At 41.5% G+C, this 20956-nt stretch overlaps 1 protein-coding gene across 1 annotated transcript; it reads left to right on the top strand.

Moving 5' to 3' along the window:
- Positions 1–7197: 7197 nt before the first annotated feature.
- On the top strand, positions 7198–8959 carry bhlhe23 (basic helix-loop-helix family, member e23). The gene has a single exon (XM_085443746.1). The coding sequence runs from the start codon at positions 7567–7569 to the stop codon at positions 8248–8250; it is 684 nt and encodes a 227-aa protein (XP_085299872.1). The 5' UTR covers positions 7198–7566; the 3' UTR covers positions 8251–8959.
- The last annotated feature ends 11997 nt before the right edge of the window (positions 8960–20956 follow it).

Raw genomic sequence — 20956 nt, 5'->3', positions numbered from 1 at the left:
TGTATCACATCATATTTGTGTTTTTTTCCCCCTTTTGTTCTTTCTTGAAGCGTATAACCAGGCGGTACATTATATCACGGCTAATTGGTACCTTCAGATCAGGTACAGAAATTACTGCTCACTTTGCTGATTCATACTGAATGAATGATTTAAAGTCACTGATTACATTCTTGGTTCATTTCTTTTATCACATTTCAAATGCACTCGAGAATATACATTAATTAGCAACTGTATTTCTTCTCATACTGCTGCAACAGTCTGCACTGAACCTGACCGCCTTAACTTAACTGATTATTTCACTCTTCTGTTGGTTCAAACTTTTAGTGCCTGAAAGTTTGCGTGTTGTGCTTCCTGAGTAATTGTGTATCTTTTGATATATTAGACATTACATGTGTTAAAGGCCCATGTTTGAGTAGATTTTGAGCCATGTACATGCATCACTGTCCTTCTGAAATATTAACATGTAAGCTGCACAAAGCTTGTCATTATTATTTTGATTCTAACTTCTGTTTTTAGGAGTTCAACCAAATCATCTCATATTTATGCATATCCATGTCAGGAGCAAAAGAAAGACATGCACTGGAAGCACTAAATCTATTCAAATCAATACGAAAAAAATTAATAACACTAACAGCTAATGGATTTTTAAAAAAAACTACGAACCAAACTGCAGCAAGAAAATATTTTGCACTGATTCTATTTTAATTCTGAGTGGTATTGTATTTGCCCTAGTTGGTAGAGCCACATAGAAATAGCCAGATTCATGCACTCTGCATGTTACAATGCAAACATCATTATCAAACCTGAAGCATGACAACCTGAAACAGCATTATAAACTCACAAGATTGCTGTATGACAAAGTTTTGCTGACAAAATCAAATTTTCACAACAGTGTTTACCCTAGTTCTGTGCACATGCTGATTAAATCATTCAGCTCTTTAAACCTGTTTACACAATCAGCTGCTTCTTGCTCTAACCTTTGTTACTTTCCAACATGCCAATCTACCGGCCAAATGCCACAGATTACTGAACAGGCCACATGGAACCTTTGGCACGTTCATCTATCACACAGTGGATTTAGTTCCTGAAGATACTACATCTGAGTAGTAACTCAAACTGTGGGGAAACTTGCTGCTCCTATTTTTGAGACTAGCAGCTGTTAAGGACTCACACTGATAAGAGAGGATATATTATTCTCATTTTCCTCTCTATATTTTCATTCTAATGACTCTGGAGTAGATCTGCATGATTCACATATGTACTAACAGTTTACCGGTATGTACCCCATCAGTTCATTTTAGCTCTTTTCTGTCTTTAAGTCCAGTTTTTTCCTTTTGGCCAAGTTACGAAAGCCTGCAGAGGGGCAGTGACCAGTTCTTGTGAGGTGTCCTGCTTGTACATTTTGGGCAACGAGAGGATTGTACAAAGATGGCATCCATGATGAGATGGCATGGCCACAGCAGAAAAACATTTAAAAGCCTAGCAGAAGTCTGACGCCTGAGTTTTGTGCACACGGGTATTAGGTTTACCTCTTTATTTGAAACTGCTGCCACAGTCAGTATGAACATGTGCATCACTGTAGCTGCCTTTGGTCATTGTTTCTGCTACTGCTATGATCACAAGTTTTTTCCTCCTTGTGGCATCAATACAAATCAGTTTTATGTAATAGGACAACATTAAACATTTCATTCCAGCTCTAATTTAGTATGGTCACTGCACTTTGAGGACTCAGTGTGAAAGATGCATTCATATGTTAGTGAACACCTTGGTGCATATGGAGAAGAGACTGGAGGGCTACTTTTGTCTTTCAGAAACCATTGCATTCAACTTAAAGGCATCTTCTAGAAAAGCTGGCGAGTGAGCACTGCGGAAATACTGTTTTTTGAACTCGATCATGATGCATGTTCTTAAATAGCTGTAGACATGCGTTTGACAGCTGAGACCACACAACTCACTTGTGAATTGGTTCTGTTCCTTTTGCAGCACTCATTTAAACATTTTTGTGTTGACTTATTACAGAGTACGGCTGCGGCACCTTTAAGGGGGGCGAAAGGGACTCTAAAGTGGGTCAGAGTAAAAATATCTTCAACAATTATTCATGGGACCCCGCCTATCTCTACCATACCTCCACCCTGTGAAAAATCTGCATTGCACTGCAGTGAGGGGAGACAAAATGGAGGGAAAAAGAGATATGGCGCGAGGGGAACCGTGGAGGATGGAATTTCGGGATAAAGAGACCAAACACAGAGTCAGGAGCGAGTACTTTGTTTAGTTCTTTTGGCTCGGCTTGTGATGAAACGTGGGTGCAATAGGCGATATGCAACGTACAATGTGCAAGCTGCACTTGACAAAGATTTCCTTTCATGCTCAATGCTAAATTTTGCCAACTTTTGCTCTGTCATCAGCAGAAAAGATCTTCCCAAACACTAACATTGTACCCGCCATTTCAGCTGACTCCTAAGACTGACTGAATTAAACATTTACCACACCGACCACAGCGATCTCGTGCTAACTAACTTCCTGTCAATTCTAAGATGAAAATAGAGAGGTTTGAATTGGGGAAAGGCTTTGCAAAGCGGAAAGTTTTGCGAAATCTCTCTGATTGGGCAGGTACAAAGTGTGTCCGGTGATTTGTGACAGCGTGGGGATTTTTGGAGACTCTGGATTGCGTGCTTAAGGTTGAGTGAGACTAAGACTTTTGGGTTTGTTTCATGAGTGCCTTGGCTGAAAGCATCACGACCGGAGCAATGAATAAAATAAAGAGCTCTAATTATTTGTGCAAAAGAAGAAGAAGAAGAAGAAACTAGATTCCAGTGCAGCAGAGGGGTGTCATGGCTGCCAGGTCCCTGCAGGTCTGCACTGTAAATCCACACATTAATCAGAGTTGGCAGGGAGAGATCAAAGGAGCCTGTTCCATCTTTACTCAGAGCAGCACTTTGATGTCTGTGTGTGTGTGTGTGTGTGTGTGTGTGTGTGTGAGAGAGAGAGAGAGAGACAGAGAGAGAGATGGGGAGTGAGTCAGACAGAGAGGGAGCAGGGTTGAAAGACAGCCTGAAAAGAAAACTCTCATCCTGCTGGGGTTTGAGATACAATCAAGACCTGGTCTAACTTTGAATATCAGCACCTGTTAAGACTAAAAAGAGAAGAAAAAAAAATGCTCCCGCTCACTGCATGCACGGGAGTCTACAAAGAGCAAAATTAGCGCACATCATGATGACAGCGTGAAGCCAACACAGCCGTGTGTATAACATGGATGCTCGCGTCCACACGTCTGCATGCATGCACATATAAACGCATTTGCCTACGTGCTTTGCCGCGTGCATTGTTCCTGTCAAATGTGACCGCCGCCAATTTCGGTGCAATGGAAAGTACTTTCCTGCCCCATGGTGGTCCTCCCCTGTCACTGCAGCGTAAGCCCTTCTCCCTTCCTCGCAGCAGACACTGTCACAGAGGATGGTGGTACGCCACCATCGCTTGGCAGCTGAGCCTGCAGTTGCCATGGCGACACGGAGCTGCAGCAGAGGCTTTAAAAGCATCATGTATTAATAGTTGGTGTGTTGACACTTTTTGTGCTTCTTCCATTCTCTGTGAAGCGGGAGCTTTTAGTGCCCAGTCCTGCTTGGAGAAGGTGAGGATTCTGTGTAGTGCTGTTAGCCGAACACTTGGGGATCTGATTTCAGTGAGCAGAGAAGTGCAGTACTGCCATTGCTGTATCTACTTACAGTACAAGGCCACGTTTCACTAACACTCTAGATCCTTAGTCTTAAAGTTAGTGATATTATTAATGCTCTGTGTACACCTTAGAGCTCTGCTTTTGTTTAGATGCTGTTTGCAAAACCCCTTTAAAATAAGCTTCAGTAGTTAGATTGACATGAACATTTGTGCGGTAGAAATAGCATAATCAAATCACACAAAATAACTCAAGAAATGACCAAAACTTTCTTTACAGACAGACCGTTTCTTTTCTGTTGTAATATGTCTAGGGTATTCTTTTTTTTTTTTTTTTTTTCAATTAATGGACGTCTCTGCCATCTGCTGGCAGAAACTAATACTGAAAAGGTGAATTGCACATTAAGTTTGAGAATTAGATTTAACAAACTATGACGTGATGTAACGCCCACCCTTAATCATCAGAGTAAACCTGGACTATGTAGTGTTTGAAGTCACACACGTGAATAAATTGTAATATAAAATGAGGTTTTCACCTACAAAAAATATGTAAATAGCAACAATAAAAATAAAATCAAACCCACACTGAGAGGTTTGTGATCAAACACCTCGCTATTCTCTGTGTGATATTAAGAATATATAACTAGAAAGCATATTAATATTTCTATGGGAAGGATATTGTAGAATTTGTTTGTTATCATGAAGCTACATGTTTGCTACAGCCTTCAATCTTTTGTATATGGAAAATCTTTATACCCTGTTGTGCTTTATGTTATCTTTTTACCTGAGATATTTTTATGTGTCTCGCTAAGCACTGATAACAAAATTAATAACAGATTATTCCACAAAGCTGCTGCATTTTCAGAGTTATGGCATTGTGCATGGTGCTTACTGTCACACTGTCATGACTTACTTTTTGTCATTACAGTTTCCAAAAAGCTGTAAGACTGTAAAAATGTAAATAAAAACACAATAAATTGTTTTGGAAATGATTACAACTAGGGGCAAAGACAACATATCAGATGTTGGTAGACAGAAATGTGTTATTATTATTTTGGTATATGCTTATTTTCAATTTGATTGAAAAAGAAGGATGTCATATTTACCGATGTTTTGTGCTACCTCCTCTTTAAATGCACTCTGTAAGCAAATGAGAACTGAGGAGACTAGTTGTCTGTTTCTGCAATTGACTGATGACCTGTCCAGGGGGTACCCTGCATTCTTTTACCGCAACTTTTTAAGAAACTTTTTTGTATTATGTTAGGTTGTCTTATTTTAGACCGCATCTGCCACTTGTCAAATCACACCAACAATAATTCAGTTAAATGTTTCAAAATTCAGTGAAATCAGTTGCTTCAGGATGTCAGAGCAATAGGTTGCCACACAACTACCACACAACTAAGTCATTATACATCAACTAGTAGTAATTGTGTCAAATTCGATTCAACAGTAATTCCTAATCCAAAGGAGTGGAAATACAAAAAAGCACATTGAGATAGTGTACCAAGAATGACTAAGACATGTAGTCCCGTGGACAGACTCAAATGTCCCATCTTTTAAGCCCCTGAATAGCACCGAAGCATTACAGTTTTACTGAGAGACCTAGACAACGTCTAATGCTGTGCTTCCAAGGGGCCATTAACCACACACATAACTCCACTCATGGTGCATTATCTATTTTCCACAACAACAACTGTACATCTGCAGTAACAAAACTAAAAACACCACAGCAGATGCAATAAACACAGTTCTCTTAAACTTAGCAACAAAAACAATGTTCACAGGGCTTGAGGGAAGTTTATCTAAGCCATTATAATAATACAATATATCAAACACGTGCTAATAATTGCATTTGCACACGATCAGAATGTCACACTTTCTCTCCCCATGAAATGAAGGTGCAAACTGCTGTGACTGAGCTTTTCACATACAGTGAATCATTGTGCATCATGAAGATCAAACATCTAAGTGTCTAAGTGAAGTATGAGCCCCTGGAAGTATACACTACTCTTCAATGCAGGTATACTACGGGCATCTTCAAGAGTACTGCGTATATATATATATATATATATATATATATATATATATATATATATATATATATATATATATATATATATATATATATATATCTTGTGGTTCTCCTTCACTGCTTCCATGAAGAGCATGCGGAAGTTGGCCAGTTCTCCGGCTCGAAGGACCACCAGTGTAGGCTCCTCTGGCTCTAGTCCCATGCCTAGCACTTCAGTCTACCCCACCATATATATATATATATATATATATATATATATATATATATATATATATATATATATATATATATATATATATATATATATATATATATATATATATATATACCTCGTCAAGCTGTCGCACTAGAGCATTTTTAAGGCATCTCCACAAGGTGGCACCATCACCTAAACAAAAATATACACTAACATAGGGGGAGCTGAATGTACAGTGTATGGCTTTAGTGAGTTACGGGAGGCTTCACCGTGGTGTAATGCTCTACAGTGAACTCAGAGTGGCACCGTTATCTCAGCTATCAACTTAGTGACAGTCAGGACACCTGTTCCTCATCCTCAGGAAGTGTCTGACTTGCACTCTAACACCTACAGATATAATGACGTTTTAATTCTGATTATCGTTTGGTATATAATTGTATTACAAATCTTTATTTAGCAGATTTAGCAGATATTTAGAGATCTCAAGTTGACGCTGAGCTATTTTCTTTAAATTCTATCAAAGCATCCTATTGTCTCTTCTTGCAAAGAAGAGGATTGGCCTTTAATATTATCGCAAATTGTGACGATTTTCATGACATTTGGTTACTGATTCTTTCACTAATCACTGACTGGATAGTGTAAGGGGCTGTAACACCTGATGTCTGAGTGTATCTGCCCACGAGCTTTTGTTGGTGCTGATAGCAGAGTGCAGGTGAACGGCGGTCAGGAGGACTGTGGGTTCATTGTTAGGACTATCAATCAGAGAAGGCTGCACAATTGAAACTGATGCCCAAAACTGTCACTGCACTGTCAGCTTGTCTATCTATCACATTCACTTCAAAAAGCAAAACGCTCGAACCTGGAGGTCACATTCCCAAACCTCACAAAATGTCCTTTACCTGATCCCTCACTATGTTTCTGATCTAGACTTCTTCAGATAGGTGAGTCCTTTTTCTCCAACGACCTAGTCGTATGTTAAGGCTTGAGCTCTTCTTCATTTGTGCATTTTAAATGCCTAAAAAAAAATCCTACAAATACCTCCAACTTCAAGTTTATTTAAAGTATCGGAAAGAACAGTTTTGTTAAATTTGTATTTATTCGTGGAGAGTGCCGGCATACACGCGGCTGTGTCAGTTTGTGTTGCATTTATCGCTTTGTGATTGAAATTGGGAGCAGACCTGCGCTCTTCCTGAGTTAATTAAAACGCCCCCCTGATTGGACGGGCAGATAATCCCGACGGGCCTCGTGCTCCTACTAACTTGCAAGCAGGGCAGAGCGCCAGTCACAATCTGCCCAAGGCGAGGGAGGGCAAGAAAGACGCGCGAGAGGAAACCGACCGTACGAAAGGGACACGAGCGCTCCGGTCTCAACGAGCACAGTTAGAGAAGTGTTGTTGAACGTGGGCTATGCGCGCAACAAGGGGGGAGCGCAGTGTACAGAGGAGGTGAATGCATGTAGAAGCTTCAGATTCACAGCCTCCTTCTTGAAGAGTCACTGCACTGACAGAGGAAAGGAGTGAAGAAGGAGAGGAACTCCTTGGAAACAGCAACTCTTGGAGAGAACTACGCGAGAACACGCTACTGTTTCCAAAACAAAAGCTAGGATAAAGGATAAGGATAAAGGAAGCGCGGTAGACTTTTCCTGGTCAAAACCTGCTCTGGAAGAGAAAATGAATGCCAACGAAGAGAATCTGCTCAAGTCCATCAGCAACGACGCGCTCCTCGACCTGACGCAGCGCTACGGGCAGTCAGCCTTCGGGTTTGGCGCTGGCCATGGTGCTGGAAGCCCCGGCCGGTACCCGCTTACACCTGCCACTGATTTCCTCTCCGGGCAGACCGCGAAGTCCAACGAGAGCGGCGGGGAACACACGAGCGACGACGAGGATGGCTTCGACTCGCTGGAGTCCCGGAAAAGGGGCTCGTCATTTGGGGACGACAAGCCCGGAGGGGCCCTCGCTAAGAAGAGCAAGGAGCAACGGTCCCTGCGGCTCAGCATCAACGCCCGCGAGAGAAGGAGGATGCACGACCTGAACGACGCGCTGGACGGCCTGCGCGCCGTTATTCCCTACGCCCACAGCCCCTCGGTGAGAAAACTCTCCAAAATAGCCACTCTCCTCCTGGCCAAGAACTACATCCTCATGCAGGCGCAGGCTCTGGAGGAGATGAGGCGGCTGGTGGCGTATCTGAACCAAGGACAGACCATAACCTCACCGATCCCCACCGCCCTGGCACCCTTTGGACAGGCTGCCGTATACCCCTTCTCGGGTTCCGCACTCGCCACCTGTGCCGAGAAGTGCACTACTTACTCTGGGGCACCGTCGAGTCTCTTCAAACACTGTAACGACAAGCCTTGATTTGCTTTAACTCTCTTTCCTGAACTTTTAGCCTACCTATACTGCACCCGTGTCGGTCTCTCACCCACCCTAGTTATTTTAAAACCATTCTGTGGAAAAAAAGAGGAAAAAAAAAACGACTTTAGTCTAATGCATAATCTTAAGATATGGTTAAGTGAGCATATTGCAATGTTTCATCCAGATTTAACTGACGCTACATAGAAACTGAACTGCTTAGGCCTTCTTATAGGATGACGTCCCTGTTACTTTGTCGCTTGTACTTTACAAACACTTACAGGCCATGTCCAAATTTGGGTAAATTTGAGAAAGCTTTTGTTATCAGCTCATTTGTAATCTATGCAACATTCAGTAACAACAACACGAAACGACGAAACGGGACCCAATGCTACAACATTTAGATTTGAAACCGCAATTAAGGCTTCCCCCGACTGAATATATGATGCTATGTGGGAGATAAAAAACACAACTTTATGTGATTCTGACTGATATTTTCTGATACCATGTGTTGACAGGTTTGTTTTTATTCTACGTTACTGCACATTTCTCATGATTGTATTGTACAACTTAAAAAAAAATCACTTGCTTCAAGCCCGGTTATCTTAATGGTTATATGACTACAGCCTATCAACTGAAGAAGCGTTTTGGTTGTGTTGCAACATGGATTTCATATATTGTTTATATGTCTTTATAATTAAAACACATATCTATGCTCGGACTCGGTTTGCTTCATTTCAACAACAACGCCACAGCTTTAAAACAGTTTTACACGAGACACACCGCTGACATGATATTTAAACTTCAGGCAGTGTAAAAATACACACTTTACTTAATTTAAAATTTCAAAATTTTCAAATGCATTCTGTTTATATTTACGTTCCGGACACAATGCCGTGTTTTTTAGGAAACCCTGAAAAAACTGACACACTTTTAACGCATCTATTTTTCAAGGCAAACAAATGGGAGAATAACGGTGCATTGTAGCCACAGACAAATTTTATATGTGAAAAAGAAAATAAAAACTATCACGCTGCTAACATGATCTCTACTTCTTACCCTCTGAGTTGAACCCCCCACTCACCCCGCAAAAAATGAGTTGGCATTTTTCTGTTCTTGCATTTCAAGCCTTTGACATGAAGAGATGGGTCTAAACGAGCTCAGTGGGGCTGGTGAGGCCTGTTTGGCACGCAGTGGGGTCGGTGGCGCTGAAGGGAAGTACGCAAGAGCCGCCCGGGGCACCCAGGACCTGTCTCTGGTTATTTGGGTGATTGTATGCTTCCTTGGCGGGCTCTTAAAGCCTGGACAGCTATTAACACGATTTCTGCTCCTGTCTCTTTGGTAGACAATTCACTGAACGTTACAGGGCCAGCTCCCCTTTGCAGGTTGGGCACTGGATGAATTTAGAGCAAAGTATATACATATTTAAAAAGAAAATATGCTTGGTATTTGTACTGGTCAGAGAGAAGTGATATTCACATTCCTGAAAACAAGCATTTGTCTTTGTTTTTGATCATCTCTAACTGTCTGATAGTATCTCTGTTTGGCACACTAATAACAAGTCCATGTTATCGCTAAGTTTACATATCAGTGCTTTATTATTTCTCTTTTTAGTTATAGTAGTGTACATATGTTAATGTAAATAGTCAGATTTCCATTTGTGGTTTTGGGGTGTAAATAAAAAACATCTAACGTCACAAAATATATTACATATTTAACCTATTGATCTGGAAATTAACACTGAACAAAGATCCACACAGTAGTAGTGGATTAAACAACGCTTCCATTAGACTGATTACAATTGTAAACCGTTAGGTAAATGTGCTCTTTTTCAATCACCACCAGCCTGAAAAGTACTTTGATTTGTAAGAAAGAACTTAGAAAAAATGAGTAATACCAGAATAAATGTTGCCTTTAATCTCACAGGTGCTTTTCCTACACTGACATATTCACACTCATTTGTGTTCTTTCTACTTGCTCCGATGAATACATTAAACCAGACATTTGTTCTTGAGCAGTCTGGTAAATCTAGTCAGAGACTAAGTGATCCACCACAGTGTGTCTCTCTTACAATTTAGATACATGTCACAACAACAGGCCACCCATGGCATCTTAAATGGGACCTTTGATGACACATGCCTTGTCTGAGGCCCCGTGAGACAGTTAGGACAGCGGAGATGAAATGTGACAAATGCTGCCAATGATGTGAGGACTCTGGCCCTGCGCTTCATCAGTCCCTGTGCAGCCTAATAGCCATAAATGAGACTGTTGCTTTTTGTGTACCGATGGTTGGGTGGTCACTGTTCCTCCCTATAGGCCTCAGATGTCGAGCTAAAGAAATATATGTTATATTTTGGCACCTTATTATCTTAATGGCCATCAGCGTGCATAGTGGTAGTGTGTTATTTGACATGTTGGCTATACATTAAGACAGATTTGCGGTCTTGCTGGTCACATGATGGTGTTCCCCGATGCTTTAGCCAGTCAGCAGTGAATGAAGTGTGTTTTAAATAATCATTTATCTTCATTTTTCTGTATAACGAGGGCACTTTTGTGTGTTTTACAATTTTCGTAAATGTAAATCAGAATCTGAAGATGTGGGAAGTGGCAAACATTCCTTTTTCTTGTTGTGCAACATGTTGACTGCTCATTTAATTTGCTGATAAATGGACTCAAATTAAATAACTGTTCTTAATTATCCATGTAATAAATTGATAATTACATGGATAATTCATGTGACTTAAAGTAAGTGTCTAATGCAATATCAGAAAGTACAATTTGGTGTTTAAAAATATTAAAATTGAGAGAAATGTACATATCTTTTTTCATAACATACAGTAAAAAAAAGAAAAGAAAAGAAGAAAGAATAAAACAAACACACGTAAAGAATTTTTATCCATACAACTACAATTATACAAACCCATTGATTTTGGATGCAACACAGAAAATAGATACATTTCTGGATATGCTCCGGGCAAGGTTAAAAACAAAATCTGCCACATGTTTGTGAAGGCTACAATTATAAAAACAAGATTTAAAGTCATCATTTAAAACTATGAATGAAGTACAGTGAAAGACAGTTATGTGTACTTATATTCCTCATCTGGACCTGTCTGATCTGTTCTACCATGACAGATTGTGGAGTCACCTCACACACAGAATTTAAAAATAGTCATATTAACCTGCGTCATCACTGTCCTCTCCTCACAAAAACACATTTTCAAACAGGTAGTGGGAGTACTGCAGTTGAACGTAGATTCATCTCTAAATATGATATAATCCAGGTATTTCAAAGTGTTGAAAGAAAATATTTTACTATAAATGCATTGTAGTATTGTATAGCATATATTAAGATTGCAAACTATTATTGCTGCCTTTTCTCACCTATTTTCTCTTGTGGACAGTGTATTTATTCGGAGAAATCCTCGGTGCTTTACTACTCTCACAGCCCAGTGTGGTGCAGGAGTACGGACAGACTGTGTGATGTCTGTAAACATTTGTGTTTGCTCTCGGTGGGATAGAAAGGGAGTGATTTCATTACCATGGCTCAGAGCTTTGAGGTATGTTTGTGTGCTTTTCTCCAACCCGATGGTATAGTACTAAAACCATATGCCCTTAAGTGCGTACCTCTGCCTAATGCATCTGACAGCGCTGTTTTCTCTAATTAAGTTCTCTCCATGTGCAAGCTCATGTGTCTGATGCACATTGTAGCACTCCGTTTCACACACACATAGCCCAACACACAAACTGTACTTACAACAGGGGCCTTGAAGGAAAATGAACACCCTTCGACTCTGATTAAGCTTACTGCAGGGGGACCAAAGGGTTTATTAAACATTAGAGATTTTTTGTCTTCATTAAAATGCGCTCACAGAAGCATAGTTGAGGCTTTGTATGTGAAGTGGCATTGAAGGCTTGTTTTTATGCAGGTTCCTGAGAGGGGGAAGGGGCGAGGATGTGAGATAGAGAATAGACCTAGGCAAGTGGATGTGTGCGCGGGGGGTTCATCAGTGTGTGGAGTAAAAAAGAGGGCACAGCACGTGGAGGAAGAGATGAGGTGCTGAGGAGATGAGAATGCCAGAGGTTGCACTGTAAGGATGCCCCACATTCACCCACCCAGCCACCCGTGGACCTCCAACTTCTCTGCTTCACTATGACATCACACTTTGTCGTCCCTCCCAGCCCCGCCTTGTCGGAAGCGATAAGCGGGTGAGTCAGTTGGTTCCGAGGAGCCATGTGATTTGGGGCGACGTTCCTACAAGTGTAGCGGGGACGGGCCAGGGCCTTTCATTCGTTAATCAGATGTCTAAAGGGGGGTTGGAGAGAGGATGTCTGTTTGTATGTGTCTGTGTTTTTGTGCATCGTGTGAATGTGTGTGCGCGGATGCCCGTGTTTTGTGCTCATATGGCTGAAAACCCTTGAAACATGGCAGCCATGCAAAGCGTTTTGCCTATCGCCACAAGGCACCTGACACGACGCATGGTAGACCCAGACAGTGTGGCAGGGGCCAAATTGGGCCTGGTAGGGGGGGAGAGGAGCTGGGATAGGCAGCACTTGATGACAACAGTCTGAGCCATTGTTGAAAATGATATCCTAGGCCAAAATTACCCTCATTTTTTGTTGATCCCAGGACATTTTGATTCTCAAAGGCTCAATTTTCTTTCAAGACCTCTTTTGCACTTTACTAAAGCTTTTCTCACCCCTACATTCTCCTGCTAACTTGCCTCTATTTCTCCTCCTCCTGCAGTCCCTCCCCCTTTTTCTATCCCTGTGCTCATCACACTCTTTCTCCTTTAGCTTGTTGTCTTGACAGAGGATATGAGCTGACAAACGGGGGCATCCGTTATTGTAGCATGGCCTAATCTCTGTAATGGTCCCAGACATACATAACTGGTGGTGGGCGAACACTAGACATACACAGACACATAGACACGCAAACACACCTCAACTTACTAGACAAATGTACATGAATGCCCTGGAGTCAGCAATCAGCAAACCCTCCATCACACTGTATCTCCTTCTAGTCCCAAAGACTTACCCTAACTTTAAACACTTCTTGCCTAGCACTAACCAGTACTCCAACTTTAAACCACATCTCAGCCATTGAATTTGAAGAATTATCGACAAGGCACGTAATGCAGAAGTAAAGTATACACCCATCTACACGCACACACACACACTTTCACACACAGGCCCCAGCACCCCTCTCGCTGCTCAGTACCAGCTGAGGAGCACCATGGTTTTGTGGGGAGCAGGGGGAGCTCGTTATCCTCATTAATTAATGACAAAAGCGATGTAATTGGCCATCCATAATCCTCCATGCGGAGACGGTGTGACAGGCAGGGCCGGGACCATCCTCTACAGCGAGTGCTACTCATAAACACACACACCGAGGGTAAATGAAGACACATTTCATCCTGTTTTTGTGCGTCAGTATTTATGTGTGGCTTCTGATGCACATTAACTGAAAGACATGCAAAGTGATACCAAAGGTTGCAAGAAGAGGGAAGCGTGACTCTGTGTGTTCCCACAGTTTCGGTGTCATTTTACACAAATGAAGAACATTTCAAAGTGTGTCACTTGGTTTTTAATTATCATCTTATTGTACTGTTTAAGGCTCCACTGGGCCCAGGCTGGAGCACCACACTGCAACATGCTGTAACCCCCCCACTCAGGATGAAAAGACAAGATTAATGGCACTTCCTGTCGCTGACGATCTTGCACTAGCCTAATTAAAACCACTGGAACATGCGCGTAGCCAAGGATCAGTGGCTTTTAATGAGGAGCTTGTAGGCTGATTTGGGCCTCATTTTCTGCTTAATAAGGCCGGTTTAAAAAGTAATTTTGGAGGGATGTGACTCCTTTAAACCTGCTCATTATCAATGATAGCGCTTCACTTAAGTACTTCAGGAAACGCTGTGTTTAATTAATATTGTGTCGCGCACGTGGATTAGCTGACAGGCTGGAATGGTGGAGTGCAAGCAAGTGAGCAAGGGAGCTGGAATTGATGAAGAACTTTCAAGGGCACTGATTTCATTAAGCAGCTTCATTACAGCCCAAATAACTCTTCATGTCATTTCAGTGCTCCAGTCACTCTTACTGTGCACATACACACACATACACACTCACTCACACACACACAATAATCCTTTGCCGAACAAGGAAGGCGCAGCAACAACTTTTACATTTTAAGTGAAAAGAAAGACAATGACAGTTTTGCTTCAGGTGATCTTGATGACACCCATTCTCAACCTGACAGTGTTTTTCTATTCTTTCTTTGTGCAGTGCTGCCAAACAGAATTAGCAACACTGCATTTTACCATGTTACGTGTTTTGTTTTGTTTTTTTCATTTTCTCCTCTTCCCACAGCTTTTTCTTTGAAAGCTCATAAACATTAAGGTCAAGCAGTTTAAGGGCTTGTGAGTGCTGTCACAACTTTCATTGTGCATTTCTAACCCACCCACAATACAGAGGCTACACAAAAGCTCTTACAGCCTCTTTATCCCATTGTGTTAATCTTCTTAGCCCCCTGACTTCACTGTTCAATATGTATAGAGCAGAAAAGAGCTGGACTTGAGGGGCTTTGAGTGTCATACAGCTCAGCCTCTGGGATTTTCTTCACTCTAGGACTAATAACCACAAACAATCAGTCGGAGGACCCTGCTCTGTTACAGTAGGCTGTTAAACTGAGACAAGTGTACATCAGTCATTCTAGATTCCAGCAGCTGATGGTGTTCATTTTGTTTCATTTGATGTGTAAAATTTGTTTTGGTGTGGGCAATGTGTGAAAATGTGCTTAGACAAAAAGACCCTGAATGACTTAGCGCAGTGGTTCTCAGTGATTTTCTGGCATGCCCCCTCACTTCTCAGTTCACTTCTCACAACCCACAATTTTTGTCAATGATTAACAATAACAAAAGATCCAAGCTAGCTTCTAGTTGCATAAATCTCAATCTGATTGCATTAGCAAACTTTTTTTGTTTAAAAAGGTAATTCATTCATATTTTTCCGCCGATCATCCATGCCCTTCATGCAGTGGCTTCGTGTCCTGCCAGTGTGGCCATCCCACAGTTTGAGAATCATGTAGTTTGTGATTTCAGGAGGGAAATAAACTCGCCAGCATCAAAGGAGTGACAACACCAACATCAAATGTTCAAAATTTCATAGCAATCACAAGCTGGTGAAATAGACCAAAGTCGTGGCCTAACTGACACAGTTAGAAATACTTCACTCATCACAGCTGAAAATCACAAATGTGTAAAATCCTCAAAGCTAACTGAAAAAGTGAACCCAAAATTATGTTTCCTTAATTAACCCTTTTATTGGAGATATAGTAAATAACTTCTGTTTCTTTAAGCTGCATGACAAAGAAAAAGAAACTGTTTATGACTCATTCTGGGGCAAGGAGAGAGAACTTCAGCGAAAAAAACAAGCTTTACATTCTGGGGAAGAGAAAAATTGGAAAAGAGACATGCTCGGTTTAATCTCCAGAATGGGAAACTGCTTACATTATTTTTCGCCATGCCTTGTTGATAGTATTCACACTGTACAACATCCTATCAGGTAATATCACAGTCTTTGAGGGATTAGCGGGAATAAGAGGGCTTTTATTCTGTTTTTTGGAAGGGATAATTCCTCTGAAATATTCGAACATTTTATTACTAATATGAAAATGGATTGAAGAGTATTTGTTTATTTTGTCCATGCTTAGGTTTCTCTGGGACAGTGTAGTGGACAAGCAGGGTGATTTTAGTGATTGACAGCGAGAGGAACAAACAAACAGACAGATGCTTTATTCTCAGAGAGGCTGGGTTTTAGCATCACTGTTATGCAATAAAGCCTCTCTCTTTCTCTCTTAGTAAGAAACAGGGGTTTTCAAGGCTTTTGATTTTTGCCACCCTCTTGATGTAGCATCTTGAGCTACATAACCAAGTTAGCTTCTGGCTGCTAATGCTAATCCCACAGTGGTTAATACAGGAGCTCTAGATAAGCCATGGACCCACTCTATTGTTATTCCCTTTTCATACAATACAAATAAGAGGATAATAATGCCAGATATGATCCCCGGAGACTGCTATTGTTTTTGATTCTGAGTCAAACAGCAGAAAAACACCTCTTGTTTGTTTCTCCAGTATCCCTTGTTGTTTTTGTTTTGCTATGGTGAATATCTGGAAGGAGATGAAATCATATGTGAGACCTACTAAGCACAGCACTGAAAACATCATCTTGTTAAAAGACAATATTGTTCTCAGCTAATGAATCAATCAACTTATCTAACTGCTAAGCTCCTGTATATAAATCATTCATTATCAATGCTCTGGTAACCTTCCGGTTTTATCTCGGAGGTCCAATTGTCATCCCTCAGGTCTCCTGTCTCAAGGTTGATCTGCACAGAGGATGGACAAGAGACAGCTGCCCATCAGTCTCCTGCTACAGCAGGTCATTAGAGCACAGCCTGTGTTTGTGTCTATGTGTTTGTCATTTACAGGTTTAATTAGACAGTGCTGTTAATGGAGGAGATGACTTTGGGGCTGTGGATGAATGACACTCCCTCATCTCAGGCTGCAGGGCTACAATATGTTTTGCTAAGAGTAGAGGAGGGGAGCTCAAGACGGAGAAATGTGTTAGAGGAGTGGCGATAAAGCAGAAGGAAGGAGGGCCGAGTGGGTCATATTGATATTATTTATGAATGGATGACTCTGTGTGTGTGAGTATGTGTGTGTGTGTGTGTTTGGTAATGGAGCCCCATACTGTATCACCGTTGGTCCAGGTCACCTGCCGTTCACTCTGTTGTGTTAAGGATTATCCCAGGAAGTGAACTGGAGCAACAATAATATGAAGTGTGCCTCTTACTGTAAGCTTGCCCAGGAGTTGCTGACACACACACACACACACACACACACACACACACACACACACACACACACACACACACACACACACACACACACACACAAATAAGCGCTCACACAGATACATGGAGAGACATTTGTTAAAGACCTTGAATTAAAGCTTGATGTCTGCAATTCAAGTATTTATTGCATCACAAATCCTTTGTGCTGGTGGCAAAAATTTGAAAACTGCATAATTTTCAAAATACTCACGGAACTGAGAATATCCTACAGTATAATTCATTTAACGTATAAATAAATAAAGAGATAAATAAATAAGCAGATTAATTGAGCCAAATCTTTGTACCCAGTGGTTTATTTCATATTTTGCCATTTCATAAGAGTCATAATCCAAAACCCCGCAGCACATTTGGAATATGTCCATACAGGTGACTCTGTGTTGAATCACATTAAAAACATGTTTTTGCTTCAAACAAACTGCACATGAATAAATTAATTTATTACTACTAAGAATGAAAACAATAAATATCACCAATCCAATGCTATCAGTTAGAATGTATCTTCTGTTAATACTGCAGACAATAAAACCCTATTTTTTTTTATAAAAACAAACAAACAGGAAATAACACGGGATACATTTATCTTATCTTCCTCTTTTATGCACACACACACACACACACACACACACACACACACACACACACACACACACACACACAAAGAGCGAGACAGAGAGCGAGACAGAGAGAGAGAGGGCAAGATAAAAAGTCCTGTTTCCTTCACTTCAGAGGACAGTACATTGATTTAATTCATTCACTTGTCATCACCATAATCAGGAAATTCCTAGAAGACTTAACCTACACAGGGTAACGAGGTCCTCACATTGACTTAATAAACATGTGCGTCCTCACAGAGCCAGTAATACGAGTACACACACACACACACACACACACACACACACACACACACACACACACACACACACACACACACACACACACATTTCTGATCTTCCTCATAAGGTGAACATGGGATTTCTGGTAATGTCCCAGCTCCATTTTCATTTTAATCACGACAATGGGATCAGACAAGCTAGTGGGACGGGCTTGGCCTGGCTTGGTTGATTGTTCTGATTGAGTTTTCTTTGTTTGGCAGATATGTAATGCAGCCTGCTTAAGAGGATTTGATAAGGGGAAGGAGGTTATTGTGTGATTTAATCATGTTCACTGAGGTGAACCTGCACTTATCTACTTCCTGACAGGCAGAAAGTGGTCTTAATATTTCAGCACAGACAGGGACAAGTTTGTTGGTATTATCAACATTCTGCCGCTATGCTACAGCGTGCAGCAGTGCATAGTTTATGATAGGATCTTTCAGCCATTTTTCATATGGTTGTACATTACTTTAGGACAGCGTTCCTGATTGTGTAGGATTAGAGGTAGGTGACAGAAATAAAACAAAAGGGATTGATATTGATATAGGTTCAAAAGTATTTAAAATTGTAGGTTAGCAATATTCTATCATTTTCAGAGAAGAGACAAAATAAAACATATTTGATGCCCCAACCCTGTCTGACACAACAAGCCTGTTCATTACAGACAAAGATCTAAATAAATAAGGATAAAATTTCCTGAAATACCTGGAAACTCTATTTTTAGGAAATGTTAATTAAACAGAAGTAAATGGTACCTTTGTGTGAAATTATCTTCAGCTGTGTATGTGATGTTTAACTGAACATTTACACACACAGTGCATGTCCTACTGCTGCAAATATAATCTACCATACTCTCTTTCATCATCACCCAGTGTGGTCATGCAGTTCACTCTTAATTTCTTTTGATAATAATGCACGTTTATGACCTAGGCTGTGGTGACACAAGCAATATTTGTCAAGTCAGTACTTATTGTGTTGACACTAAGGAATTTAAAAAAAAATCACTTGAGTTATGCTTTAAAGTTTTGCCAAAAGAAAAAAAAAGTTGAAAATGTAAGTGTAGGAATTTAGAAGGAGGAGTTGGCCGTCCGACTGCGGTCTGGGGTGTGGGGCCTCCCTGCTGCTGCGGAGTCGGGGTGGTCTGCCTCTCCCCACCGCAGGGAAAAGGGTAACACCACCTGGGTCTGGGTGCAATTCCCCCCTCCAGGGGCAAGGGTACCTAGACCCGGTCTGTAGAGTACGCTTGGGGAGTGTGATTGTGTGTACAGCGTCTCTTTATGTCTGTCTCCACGTTGGTTGAGTGTGGAGTGAGTGCATATGAGAGCATGAGGGTGGGAATGGATGTTTGTATCTGTGTGTGCCTGTATGTCTGTGTCTATATGTCAGGTTGGGTATCAGACGCCACCTCTCTGGGGACACCTCAGGCCCTCCAAGGTTTGGAGGCCTATCTCCACCCACCACCACTTCCCCTGCCGGTGGCGGACTCCCTCAGGTGTCGGTGTGTTGGTGGTTCTTTGTGTCTGGGGGTGGGCGTCCGGGTACACACCGGCTCACTCCTTGGCGGCCGCTTGTCGGGGCCTGGGGCCTGGGGCTCGCTCGGGCCCCTTTGGAGGTGGGGTGCCCCCGGCCGAGGTCACTCAGGCACAGCTGGGGGCCGGCGGAGCTCACGGGCGCGTCACTGCAACTCCCCCTGACTTCTGCTCTGCGGCTGCTGGGCGAGCCCTCATCTGGGACTCTCCTCAGCTCTTACTGGAACAGTGGCGCGGCTGCCCCTCTGTTGGTCTTCCATGGTCTCTTGTGTTCTGGGGGCCTCTGGATGTCTGGAGTTTTGATCTCCTCCATACCCGCTTCACACCCTGGAGGACGGGGCTGTGGCCCCCCCACACTCCCTAGCAGATCATTACATGGAGAAACCTTTGGAATGCAAGCATGCTGATCCACACAGGTATGCACACATGGGTATTCACAGACGCGGACTAAAGCTTTCTTGGCTGCTACCTCAAAGCACACTGTGCGCTGTCTATCTTGCGTGCTGCACAATATCGTTTATTATTTAGTAAATATTGATATCTATGACTAGCTAGTTTATTGTGATGGTGCTTTGTTTTCTCTATTATTATGTTGCTCTTTGTTGTTTGCTGTCTCCTCTGTTTGTTTTTTTTTTTGTTTGTTTTTTTTTTTTTTTTTCTCCATACAGGTGACCCAGGAGTTCTTTTTTTTTTCTCTCTCTTCCCCCCCCTTCTCACCGTCTCTTCTCCCCTTTGGTTTTCTTTCTTTCTCTCCCCCTCTTTCTCTCATTCATTCCCCCTGTCCTATTTATTAAAAAAAAAAAAAAAAAAAAAAAAAATGACAAAGGATGAACTGAAGCTCTGCCATCACGTAATGTCGCATACTACATAATAGACAGATTATGGTTAAGCAAATGCTATGAGGATAAACTATGTCATGAACAATGTGCAAAAGATTAAAAGAAATGCAAAGAGTTAGTGTGTCACAAAGGATTTTTGAGGTAACTGGACTCATACATTCCTACATATTTCTTATTAAACTGCTTTTTGTGCAAGCTAAATTCAAATCCAGGGTAATTTATATATAAAATAAACATGTTTTAGTTTCTAGTCATACCTGTCAGATTCACATAAATTTCAAGTGTACATCAATATCAATGTGTTCATATAAAATCAGTGCTCTTAATATATCCATAGGGGTCCCCTGATATCTAAATGGTGTTCCCGTCTGCCACTGGGAGGATTAAAAAGGCTAAAATGGGGGGTGATCTCCTCCTCCTGATGTTCACTCTCCCTCTTACATTTTCACCCTGTGCTCTTCATTACTATCTGCTAAAATAATCACCTGAGGATATTTTTTTTTTTACCAAAAGGCAGATTGAACTACACTAACTAATGTCTCTGCAGTATTACAAATG

Source organism: Copadichromis virginalis, linkage group LG20, assembly GCF_057382275.1.
Source record: "Copadichromis virginalis isolate Kocher_CV1m ecotype Utaka linkage group LG20, C_Virginalis_male_GT1.1, whole genome shotgun sequence".
Classification (NCBI taxonomy): domain Eukaryota; kingdom Metazoa; phylum Chordata; class Actinopteri; order Cichliformes; family Cichlidae; genus Copadichromis; species Copadichromis virginalis.
This window is presented reverse-complemented; position numbering and strand designations above follow the sequence as displayed.

Excerpts from the sequence above, each read along its gene's own strand:
- bhlhe23 (XM_085443746.1), top strand. The coding sequence starts at position 7,567 with ATGAATGCCAACGAAGAGAATCTGCTCAAGTCCATCAGCAACGACGCG.